Source organism: Sceloporus occidentalis, unplaced genomic scaffold (assembly GCF_023333645.1).
Source record: "Sceloporus occidentalis isolate IW3139 unplaced genomic scaffold, rSceOcc1.0.p SCAF_216, whole genome shotgun sequence".
Taxonomy (NCBI): domain Eukaryota; kingdom Metazoa; phylum Chordata; class Lepidosauria; order Squamata; family Phrynosomatidae; genus Sceloporus; species Sceloporus occidentalis.
Genome location: NW_028317196.1, coordinates 1,360,001 through 1,372,362, shown reverse-complemented (window position 1 = coordinate 1,372,362; position 12,362 = coordinate 1,360,001). Strand labels below are relative to the sequence as shown.

The 12,362-nt window shown below is 44.2% G+C and overlaps 1 protein-coding gene across 4 annotated transcripts in view; it reads left to right on the top strand.

Moving 5' to 3' along the window:
• The first annotated feature begins 2,281 nt into the window (after positions 1-2,281).
• The window catches only part of LOC149277369 (ERC protein 2-like), a 153,121-nt gene continuing 143,040 nt past the window's right edge, over positions 2,282-12,362 (top strand). For 2 of the 4 annotated variants that reach the window (XM_089503009.1, XM_089503008.1), the window contains exons 1-3: positions 2,282-2,947; positions 10,497-10,520; positions 12,117-12,362. The exon at positions 12,117-12,362 is cut by the window's right edge and continues 171 nt beyond it. In XM_089503009.1, the coding sequence (XP_089359135.1) occupies positions 2,282-2,947; positions 10,497-10,520; positions 12,117-12,362 (936 nt within the window). The remainder of the gene's footprint in view (positions 2,948-10,496; positions 10,521-12,116) is intronic. The other 2 variants (XM_089503010.1, XM_089503011.1) reach the window with 1 other exon arrangement.

Sequence of the window (12,362 nt, the reverse complement as noted above, 5' to 3'; positions counted from 1 at the left end):
GTACATACATGTATCGCCGTACGTAAGGGGCGCAGGGCGAGCGATAAAAAAATCCTGCCCGTTAATTGTCTAAATGTGGCCTTTAAACACTAACTCGACCGCAATAAGGATTTCATTAACTTAAGAAGATTGTTTGTTGGGCTTTTCTAAAGGTTTGCTTAAAGAAACGGACAGAGCCGGATTAGGGCTTTACGTTACCTTTTACCAGGCCGACAAATGTAGGCAAGTCATATAAGCTTTTGGGGGCTCAGAGGTCTCTTCTTCAGATGGAAAGAAAAGGTCTGGTTGGGGCTGGGAGGGTTCTCCGAATATCGTTACGTTCCATAACCTGAAATGCTGTCCCTTTAACAGCTAGAAACGTTCCCATTACATTCATTTTACCAGGCGATCTGCTAAACGGCACGTATATCTGCCACACGCTGGCCATTAGAGCCGCTTTGTAGGAGCGTTGGTGTGAAAAGGCCGTATCCGCCCCCAAAACAGGGAAATTCATCTTTATTTCCTCGCGGTGGCGAAGAATATTCTGCTCGGAGTCTTATCAGAACTAAGCAGGTTGGTATCATCATCCTCCAAACGGCAGCTACGCCGCGGCATCATAAAAAAATCCTGCGCGCTTCTCGGATCGTGGGGGTCGCTAATCGGGGGTTCGCTCTAAACGAGATTTGACAATATTGGCAAATCCTGTCGTTAGACCCTTTAACCATTTCAGAACCGGTCAGGAGACCCGTGAAACCCGATAGTTCTGCTAAATGTAAATTATTTGGGTTTCCTGGGAATGAACCGTAAATATTACATATTTTCACCCAAACGATAAAAACGCGCTCTTCTTTAAAAAAGATTTTGGGCCGACGTTTCTAGGCCGTCCCGAAATCACAAAAATCTCGTTACCCAAAGTGCATATATTAGTCAATTTTTCCACATACATATTTAATTTCATTTCATTTATATAAATATATATATATTTTTTTAATTTATATTTCTGGAACGCTCTAAATGTTTTTTTTCCCTGGGATTTCTGGATTTGCAGCCCCTTGCGGTGGGATTTAATAAGCATTAAAGAGCTTCGGCGCGGTCTCGGATGTCCCTGTCTCGGAGTTGCCCCTCTGATATGTGTTAGATGTTCGGTGCGTCCCCTTCCAGTACCGACGTCCCGCTGTTTCGCGCTCCGTAAGACCCCTCTTTCAGCTCCGCCGCAGTAACTCCGCGTCCCTTTGAGGTTTTCTCTCCAGCCGCTTGCTTTTTTTTTCTCAGTTATGTCTTTTTTTTGATGATCTTATTGTGACTTCGGAGAAGTCTTTGTGCCTGCGCAGGTGCGGCGCGTAGAAAAAAACGCGTAGAAAATGTGCCCCCCCCTCCCGATAATTCGTGAAAACGGCCTTCCTTGTTATGATTATTAACGATCGTAATAAATTAATCCGACATATTCTGTGCTTGAGTTTATAACCCCCAATGCAAATAGGGAAAAAAGGAGATTAAAACCAAAGTCATTAAAACCGCATCGCAGAGCAGCTTTCTAGAGGCTATTAACCCCTTGTAGACAACTTTATTAAGTCAAGCAGATGAAATTCTTTGTATTTTGGGGATTTTAGGGAAATAGTTTATTGCTTCCTGGCTCCATATTAGAAACTGATGCTGTCCATACCCCAGAAAGGGAGACAGGAACACATTCATTTGGTGATGAGGCTTTGGTCGAGGTGTTTTGGACCCCCTTCTGACCCCACTTTCTCTGTACGAGTCCCGACGGGGATTTGGGCAAATAGAGGAATGCCACCCAAAACCCAAAGGCAAAGGGACGGAAATGATCGGAGTAAATGTTCAGCCGCAGGTCAACGGACTACCACGCTTTCAGTACTCTGGCCGATTGTACCGGAGGAAAACAGGAGTGAAAGCTGATTTGTAGTTACATTTAACGACCACAAATACCCGATTATTATGTTAATTACATGACCTATAAGTCGGGTAAGGATCCTTCAGATGGTTGATTATGGAGTCTGTAGCCGCGCTTCGCTCTGTATCGGGTCACGTTAAATACGTGCATTTATTCCTAACCGTTCTTTTCTCCCCGTCCCGTTTGTTTCCTCCCTGGCTTGAGTTGATGTTTACTAAACTTACACTACTTTGCCTCGTTGTGTTTTGTAGATTCCTACTTGGCCTGTCCAAATGACGCCTAAAGAAAGAGGGTGATGAAGCCCCCTGCCAAAGCCTAGGTGTTCAGAGCGTGAAGCAGTATTTCGAGCTGTTGCTACAATCCCCTTGCCTGGTGCCACACTACAGCCCAGCCATGTACGGGAGCGCTCGCACTATCACCAACCTGGAAGGGAGCCCTTCCAGATCACCTCGATTGCCAAGGTCACCACGACTTGGCCACAGGCGAACGAGCAGTGGCGGCGGCGGCGGTGGAGGAGCCGGGAAGACATTGTCTATGGAGAACATCCAGTCCCTCAATGCAGCCTATGCAACTTCTGGACCCATGTACCTGAGCGATCATGAAGGGGTGGCTTCCACAGCATACCCGAAAGGCACGATGACTCTTGGAAGGGCCACTAATCGAGCGATGTACGGAGGAAGGGTCACCGCCATGGGTAGCAGCCCCAATATCGCTTCTGCTGGCCTCACCCATACCGATGTCCTCTCTTACACCGACCACATAGGCATATCCAGCGCTGCTCACCATCACCACCATCACCACCAAGTTCCTTCCATGCTAAGGCAAGTTAGAGACAGCACCATGCTGGACCTCCAAGCCCAGCTGAAGGACCTGCAGAGAGAAAACGAGCTTCTTAGGAAAGAACTGGACATTAAAGACAGCAAGTTGGGTTCCTCCATGAACAGCATCAAAACCTTCTGGAGTCCTGAGCTGAAGAAGGAAAGAGTTCTTCGAAAGGAAGAGGCGGCCAGGATGTCTGTGCTGAAGGAGCAGATGAGGGTGTCCCACGAAGAAAATCAGGTATTTGGGTGGGAGTTTCTGGGGCGAGGGGGACACGAGATGTTTGCCGACGGTTTAAGACGAAGAGTATCCGTGGTTTAAATATCACATGTGTTTTTTACATAACACCTCAGAATGGTTTAATAATTCAGAGGACCCAGAGTTTGAAGCTTTCCAATTTTCACACGTTTCCTAGAAAAAGAAAATAGGTAGAAATGATATCAAAAATAAGAAAAATAATATAATATTTCTCAGGATAGATTTTAAGATTTTATGGTGATTACGCCACTTTTATTACTCTGCATCTGAAATACTCTTTACAAATAACTCCATGGAACAGCCTCAATCCTGTTAATTTTATACATCCCAGAGTAAAAAGCCATGATAAATGCCAACTGTCCCTGTTTTGAGTGGACAGTCCCTCTTTCTTTTAATTGCATAGTTTGAAGGTCATCTTTCTTGAAGAATCTCTCTTTAGCTGAGCAAATACATTTAATAACCTCGCACCGGATCACTGAGGTTTAAAGGCTCCCGGCTCTTCCTTATCTCTACAGACATTGTGGGTGTTTTTAGCCTCAGCACATATTTGCTCGTCCATATCGGATTCTTCAATCTCTTCCTCTACGATGTCTGTAATTATGTTTTCTATTAGAAGTTTAATGATGCTCTGGGAGTCAGAAATAATCAGGAAGGAGAAGGACCAGAAGCTAGCATGTGACACGAGGCAGGGAGTGCAATGAGTGTGAGTCAGGGTGATGAGTGTGAGTCAGGGTGATGAGTGTGAGTCAGGGTGATGAGTGCCTTGGTATTGGGCAAATTCACCGAAACTCAAAAACGACCATCTTGTCGCCCGTTTCTCCTGCTGTAAAGACTCAAACCTTAATCGGTCGTTGGTCTCGTCTTAGATTCGGGAGCCGTATGTCTATACCATGCATGTTTAACTCCTCTCACTGTATTACCCTCTACCACCTCTGCTGGGTGGCTGATCCACTTATCTACTACCCTCTCAGTAAAGTAAAACTATTGTGCAGATGTTCTGAAACCCTTTGCTCTTGTTCTTAACCTTGCCATTTACAGAAAGCTGTGTTTTTGGTGAGCCCACCTCGTTTCACAGTCCCCCCCCCCAATACCCCTTGAGAACGCGCAAAGTCAGCAATAAAACGTCTGCACCTTAAACCCTCTACATTATCTTCTCTCCTTCGGTTTCTCGTCACCAGACGTTATTATGAGATTACCAGAAATCTAAAGAGAATTTTTTTGTATATTTGCTCTGACTTTCCAAGAATTAGTATGCAATGATTTTTACACTTTTTACACTTATTTTTTAACATTTCTCAAAGCTTTAGAAATCCACAGAACAAACACTGAGGAAGGTCCAGGGCTTCCCCGACCCGCTCTCCTCGCTTCCTCTGACCCGCTCCACGCTCTCCCCGCTCCCCACTCTCTACGCTCTCCCCGTACTCCCCGCTCTCCCCGCTTTTTTAAACACAAGCAGGATTTGCACGATGTGAACGCGGGAAGGTCAGATATCGCCTGCGGCTAAAACTGGGTTTAAAACAAATGAAACAGATCGAGCCCCAGAACGGCCGAGGGGCCGAGAGTTTGCTCCGCGTTCTCTGTCTGATCCACTGAATCCCCCCGGCCAACGCATATTTCAAGAATAAAATAAAGTGGAGCAAATTTATACCCGGGGCTGACATAGAGCAGGCTTAGGTGATCGGGGCCAGCATGGGGCAAATGTGATACAATCCTCAAGATAAGACAAGGACCAGAGCAGGCCGTACAGCTAGAAAGGGGGCAGATTAGACGGGGTCAGGGGCTTTTACCTACCAAATGATTTAGGTTTCTGTGAATTAATTATAAAGATTAGAACCAATTTGCCGCATTCCCCAGGATCGTATCGACTCGACTGGTTTCATCCTGTTTGCCCCTTGTACAGCGCTACGGAATATAATGGTGCTATATATAAAACAATAAATAATAATTTCCCATATCAGCCGGAAATAGGCAGTCATTATAAACATATTATAGAAATCAAACCTGACATTTTGTGCTTGTGGATTTTTTCTTAAACTATTAACTTTTCCCGTGTGACAGTAAATGCCCCCCAGGGCCGGAGCAGATTCCTTGTTCTTAATTAAAGCCTTTGGGGTCCGCGCTGTGTTCAGCGCATTTTCCCGGCAATAACACGAAGATGCAGGATTTTCTCGTTAATTACTTTAAACACAGCGGTAAACAATAAGGGATAAAACGCGGTATGATCCGGGTCTATATGATCCGTACGTATCCTGGGCGACAATCAGTGACATTACGGGGGCTTTTAGTAGCTCCAGAGAATACAGAGAGCCATTCGGAATACGGCGTCTATTTGCTAAACTGTGAGTTGGGCGAAATGGAACATTATATCGCACCAGATAAGCCCCCGCTTTATGGGTTTTAGCGTCGAGGGCCAGGTTGGAGCTCCCCAGTGTATATTTAAACCAGTGATGGTGACGTTGGGGAGAGGAGAATCTCAAATATCATATAAAAAAAATCACATATTTAAAAGAAAAGAGCAGAAAACACAGAAAAGTATTTTTTTAAATTGTGGAATAAATGCCGTTTTGTGAATCTCCTTATTCTTGGATGCGTCAGATTTTTCTCGGCCGGAGGATTTGGAGATTCGTAGTTTTTGGACAGTGAGCTTGGTTGGCGCTCCATGGTGCGGAGCCGTTCGTTCCGCAGCTCGGCCCGTCTTCCAGGAGCTCAGCTTGTTTCTTTATAAAGCCTGTGAGATTAGATGTGTCTCCTGACTTACAGTTTAGTGAATAAACCCCTATACGCGCACGCACTTAGTCCTCTTGCAGCGCAGAGACGCTGACGTTGAAACAGTTTGTATGGATATTATATATACGGCTCTTCCCGAGATCCCATGAACTTAACTCTGTTTTGTAATGTCTTGTGGGGTAAAGTAGATGAACCTAGAACGAGTCCATTAGGAGACCCTGATGAGTCCATACAGGTGAAGGACGTTTGGGACGATGATTCCCGAAATAAAAGACGGCAGATGTAAGGAGACTCGTCCTTTACTGTCCTTTACTGTCCTTCTGTGTTTTGCTTCTTTCCTTATCTGATGGTCTTGTTCATGCGCAGACAGGAGCAGGCGATGAGTGATTATCACCCCGCTACACGCTCCGATCTGTAATCCAGAACGCTGGGAGGACAATTTAGTTATAAAACATTATATATATATACTAATCGTCAATTAGCCTTTGAAACTAAAACTTGGATCAGCGAACACAACGTGCCATTGGAACACAGGAGTGATGGGAGTGATAAAGGGCCATTGGAACCCAGGAGTGATGGGAGTGATAAAGGGCCATTGGAACACAGGAGTGATGGGAGTGATAAAGGGCCGTTGGAACACAGGAGTGATGGGAGTGTTGAAGGGCCATTGGAACACAGGAGTGATGGGAGTGATAAAGGGCCGTTGGAACACAGGAGTGATGGGAGTGATAAAGGGCCATTGGGACAGAGGAGTGATGGGAGTGATAAAGGGCCGTTGGAACACAGGAGTGATGGGAGTGATAAAGGGCCATTGGAACACAGGAGTGATGGGAGTGATAAAGGGCCATTGGAACCCAGGAGTGATGGGAGTGATAAAGGGCCATTGGAACACAGGAGTGATGGGAGTGATAAAGGGCCGTTGGAACACAGGAGTGATGGGAGTGATAAAGGGCCGTTGGAACACAGGAGTGATGGGAGTGATAAAGGGCCGTTGGAACACAGGAGTGATGGGAGTGATAAAGGGCCGTTGGAACACAGGAGTGATGGGAGTGATAAAGGGCCTCTGTACGCCTATATAGAGATTCCATTAAAAATCAGCAGCGGATAAGATGCGGTATGATCCGTATCTATATGATCCGTACATTTCCTGGACGATAAGCCATTATGAAGGCTTTCACTACATTGTGAGTTGGGGGGCGGGGGGAGTGAAACATTATATCTCACCAGCTAAGCCCCCACTTTATGGGTTTTAGCATCGAGGGCCAGGCTGGAGCTCCCCAGTGTATATTTAAACCGGCGACGTTGGGGAGAGGAGAATCCCAAAAATCACATATTTCCAAAAAACAACAGAAAACACAGAATAGCGGCTGTGTGATGTCACCAAACGTGCCCCGCGGTGACTCAGACACAGCGAGCCGATGCCAGTTTAAAGCGTCGCCACATGGTCCGGCAGATGGCGTTTGACGGCGATTTAAACGTTCATCTAATGATGTCTCCATCAAAAAGCCCCGATACTGCCGCAGGTTTAATCGTCCCGTCTGCTACAGGTGAGAGCGCCACGGGAAGAAAATACAGCGCAAAACTCTCAGCAAATGTAACAGGAAAGGGCCTTTCAATTGATGTCATTCTCTAAGTTATTTGAGGTTTGACCAAGTTTTACTTTACTGAGAGGATGGTAGATAAGTGGAACAGCCTCCCAGCAGAGGTGGTAGAGGGTAATACAGTGAGGGGATTAAACATGCATGGGATAGACATCCGGCTCCTGAATCTAAGACGAGACCAACGACTGATTAAGGTTTGAGTCGTTACAGCAGGAGAAACGGGCGACTAGATGGGGGCCGATCTGCCGGCGGTGACATTTGTGAAATAAGGAACGTTAGATTGATTTCATGTAAGAGAAAAAAACTATAAAGGCTAAACGTTAACCTGCGTTGGAAGGACCCCCAGTGGCCATTTATGTCGTTTCCATAAAAAAACCTGTAAAAAAATCAATAACTCCCCCCGGATATTTCTCGGCTCGCTTGGATACGTAGAGAAAGAGCAGAAAAGCAGCAGTCGGCTCATCTCGCAGCCCTTTTAGAATCACTTTTTACTTATTAATTATGTAGGACGTCGCTCTGCTTTCTTGAGTTCTTTTACTGTGTCTCCCTGCACTACTTCCACTGGAAGTCTATTCCAGGTATCTACTACCCTTTTTGTAAAGTAGCATCTTCTCACATTTACCCCTCTGCCATCCTTACATTTTTTTCTTATTTGACCACAGAGGTGTTGTTACCCCATAAGAACCTTAATATCCTCCCCCCCATTTCTGGACATGAAGGGGTTACTCGTGAGATTAATTTCCTCCCGTTTATAAAAATGTAAATCAGCGCGGGGACTTTCAACTTCCAAATCCCTTTAAAGCCCCTTTTTTAGGTTAAACTCTTGAATTTTTGATCAATATTAATGTCTTTTTTTTTTAAAGTGTCAGAGAGAGATTTATGTAGAATGAAAATTTACTGAATTTTGGACTTTTTTAGGATTTTTTTATCGTGATGTCATTTTCTGCAATAAATATTAATAGTTTTACTGGATGCGTCAATTAATATTAAAAAATGTAAAAAAAAAGCTGTGAAAAACCTAACATTAACCCTTTGCATGCTGCGTTGCGGAGTGCTGTTGTAGAAGGACCCCGCGCACGAGGCCGGTAGAGGATGAATGTAAATGATGAATTTCCTGTGTGCCCACAGCGCCCCCTGCTGGATATATCGCAGAATCCACGCTTCGTATCGCGTTCGGAGACTGGACGGCTCCATGCATTCTCATCACTTACTTTTCCATTACTGGATGTGATTTTTTTATCTCCTGATAAATCCTCGATTAACCGTTTGCGTTTGACACGCGGGGTAAACCCTTTAAATGGGTAAAAGTTTGTTACGTTGTAATAGTGATAAGAAGTTTTTGGGGTATAAATATTATTATATGGGCTCCCCTGCAAAGTGTTTCTAGAGCCGTCGGAACGAATTATCCGGCGTATCGCCTTCTCCCCTGGGGGGGGGGAATTATACAAAATAGCGATTTCACGGATTGTCTCTATTTTTCTGGGTCGGATTAATCATCAACTGAGACAAAAGTTATGTAGGAGGATCGTGTGGCAGAGAGATAATCGACTCCCATCAACACGAGACAACGGAAGGGATTCATGTGCGGAACTTAAGATAAATGTGAAAAAGAGGCTTTCGAGTTTTAGGATTATGTTAATTTTCTCGTTTCCAGTAACTTTTGGAGCAAAAATTAAAGGAACATCCACAGGGAAAAGCTTGCAGTATCTGTCTGTCTGTCTGTCTGTCTATCTGTTTATCTATCTATCTATCTATCTATCTATCTATCTGTCTATCTATCTATCTATCTATCTATCTATTATCTATCTATCTATCTATCTATCTATCTATCTATTATCTATTATCTATCTATCTATCTATCTTTCTATCTATTTATCTATCTTTCTGTCCGTCTATCTATCTTTCTATCTATCTATCTATCTATCTATCTATCTGTCTATCTATCTATCTATCTATCTATCTATCTATCTATAATCTATCTATCTATCTATCTATCTATTATCTATCTATCTATCTATCTATCTATTATCTATCTATCATCTATCCATCTATCTATCCATCTATCAGACGGCATAAGAATGTGTCTTGCAGCGCCCAATGGTTCATGAGTCTGCTTTTGATGGCCTTTCGATGCCACCAATGGTTTACAGGTGGCCTCCAGATATTTTTGGGATATAACTCTCATGACTCTAATCCAGGTAATGGGACGTTCAGCAAACTAGCGGAGGAGATCACGCGGCGCCTCGCAGATAACTGTATTGAGCCATTTAGGGGGACCTGGATGTGGGATTTGTGTTGCTTTTGGAATAAGAGGAACGTGTGAGATTTGGAAAGCTGACAATTAAACCTGGTGCCCTGAAAGCACCTGTGAATAGGCAGTTGGGAGACGGCTGTGCTGGTGAATCGCGCAGGGACGCTTCCGGAATATTAGGAATGTTCTGTCTTCGCTAAGATCTCTTCCGAGCCGGGACTATGTTCGTTTAGAGCAAATTCTCCAGTTACCAGATTGAAACCAATTTGCCCGGATCGAAAACTTTTTATCCCAACTGAGCTGAAACCTGTTAGTTTTGGATTAAGCGTTAGCTTCGCGATCCAGAGAGCGTTCTGCGGAGCACGACGATAACTGCTAGAGCTGTCTAGATCCGGGTCTGGAGAGCCACAAACCCAACAAGCTTTCTGGATGACAAATAACTCATTCCGTGGTGATACAAAGTATTATTTACGGACTCTGCCAGGGTTCCGATACCCGAGGACTGGGGATCCAGACCCGGCACCGGAACGCCTGAGTTATTTAATGGATGAGCCCCAGAAGTCAAACATGGATTCTGTCATGTGGTTAGAATGCGGTTTCCTTTACATTCCATGAAAGGATCTAGAACCATTGTCTGCAAATCCCGAATGATCCTTTAGTTTCTAAGACGTGAGATAATTGTCCTCCAGAAGGCGACCGTTGGCCGGGTGAACTCGTGAAATTCAGTTTGTATAAAATGTTTCCATTCGCTTGGTTTTGTTCCCTCGCTTCGTCATTCCATGTGTCCTCGCGCAGTCACATCGTCTCCGTGTCCGGCGTGTGGCATCGCTTGCGATGCGGCACAAAAAGCTCTTTTGCTCTTCCGCTTCAGTTGTATATTTTTCGCTTGCATTTTACCTGCTTTTGTCTTGATTTTTGCTCCGTTTTTTGTTTTATTTGCCATGCTGTTCAGCTAATGGATCCCAGGAAAACAAAGGTTTGTCAATTCTTCACAATGTTCCCCCTCCTTACCCCAAACCTATCAATGTTTTATTGTGTCTGCTTGTCACCACCCCAGGGTGAAACCTAGAACGTACTCTCACTCTTTTCACTATTATCACTATGTTCACCAGTGACAGTCACTATAGTGTCTTATCATCTAAACCCAGTGCCACCAAAGCAACTAACATGCAGATACGCAGGTCGCGTGTGACCCCCATCGCGGTGCTGAAGAATCTGTGAAAAAAGGGGAATTATCTGATTCTCAATACAAAAAGATACTTTGGCTACAAATGAATGAATAAATGCTTAAAAATTAAAGAATTCCTTCCCTTTTTTCTGTAAGTGCCACCATTTCCCTGGCACTAATTTACCGTGGAATTATCAGCATTTTTAAAAAATAAATAAAAAAATATAAATAAACATATAATTGAGTTTTTCTTGATAAATAAATGCAGAGCTCCCTCTGAAAAATGTATATATTTTAGTTATAATAGATTTTGGCCGGAACGTCGTGTAGATCGGATGGCTGATAATATGTCCCCCGAACGTCTCCGAGGGCCGGAGGGAAGATTTAGAAAGTTAGGGTCACGCGTTTCACACTCAGACGTTTCAGTGACTCGTCTGACCCTTTGCCGTCGTTTGCTACATGAAGTCACATTTAATGGACTCGCGCAGTCTGTAGCCGTCGCGGCTTTGGAAGTTCTCAGTATATTTTCTTTCCCCAGCGATGCCAGCGAACACGCCGGTAATTTACGGTAATGGCATACGTGCCGGGCACTTAAAACGGACTCGCGAATGTTCGCCGGGCTTGTAAAGTTTCTGTCACTGACATGATCATAAAAATGTTTTGTGCGTGAGTGCGCAGGAATGTTTTTATTGGATCCAACGCGGCTTTACTACGCGGTGAAAGCTGTTAGGGCATGTAGTGCCATAAACCGGCGATGGGCCTTACTTACCGTACGTGAATCCAAAACACACAAAGTGTAGAGACATAGATTTGGACTTTATCTCTAAGTTGGATTTTTGTATTTTTTTTTTTTTTTAAATCATCTCTTGTAATCGGACCCAACGAGGTACTAAACAGCCTTGCAATGTATAGAATTTTTAATATTTAATAAAAAAAAAAAAAAACTTAAGTCAAAGCCACGCCCGAGAAGCCCAATTACATCAAAATTCAGGGAAAAAGTTGTTGCTTTACATTTATGAAACTTACAAACTACACGGGCCGTTCGTAGAACCCGGTACTTTAAGATTATGATGGCCCCTGCTACTTATTCCTCTCGCTTAACCCTTTGGTGACATAGTGGACGGGAGTATTGTCGCTTGTGCCTGCTTGCCTATGTAGCTCCACTTTTGCACTAATGTTTACATATGATGTCACACACCTTGTTCACAATGATTATTATTAGGATATATATAATTTACAATCACTTTAAAGCACTCTGCTTTTGTCCCAGTACCCAGATTAGTTAGTTTTTTATGTGCACCACCCTTAGATATGACCATTCCACCCACTTCTGCACTTCTTCCTGTTGTATTTTGGGGGTTGGGTGACCTAGAACGTTAATGTGACGATGTTCCTGTGTTCCAGCATCTACAGTTAACCATCCAAGCTCTTCAGGATGAGCTGAGGACTCAGAGGGACCTCAACCATCTCCTGCAGCAGGAAAGCGGGAACCGAGGGGCCGAGCACTTCACCATAGAGCTCACCGAAGAGAACTTCCGAAGGCTTCAGGCGGAACACGACAGACAGGCCAAAGAACTCTTCCTCCTCCGCAAAACCCTAGAAGAAATGGAACTGAGAATCGAGACGCAAAAACAGACACTAAGCGCTAGA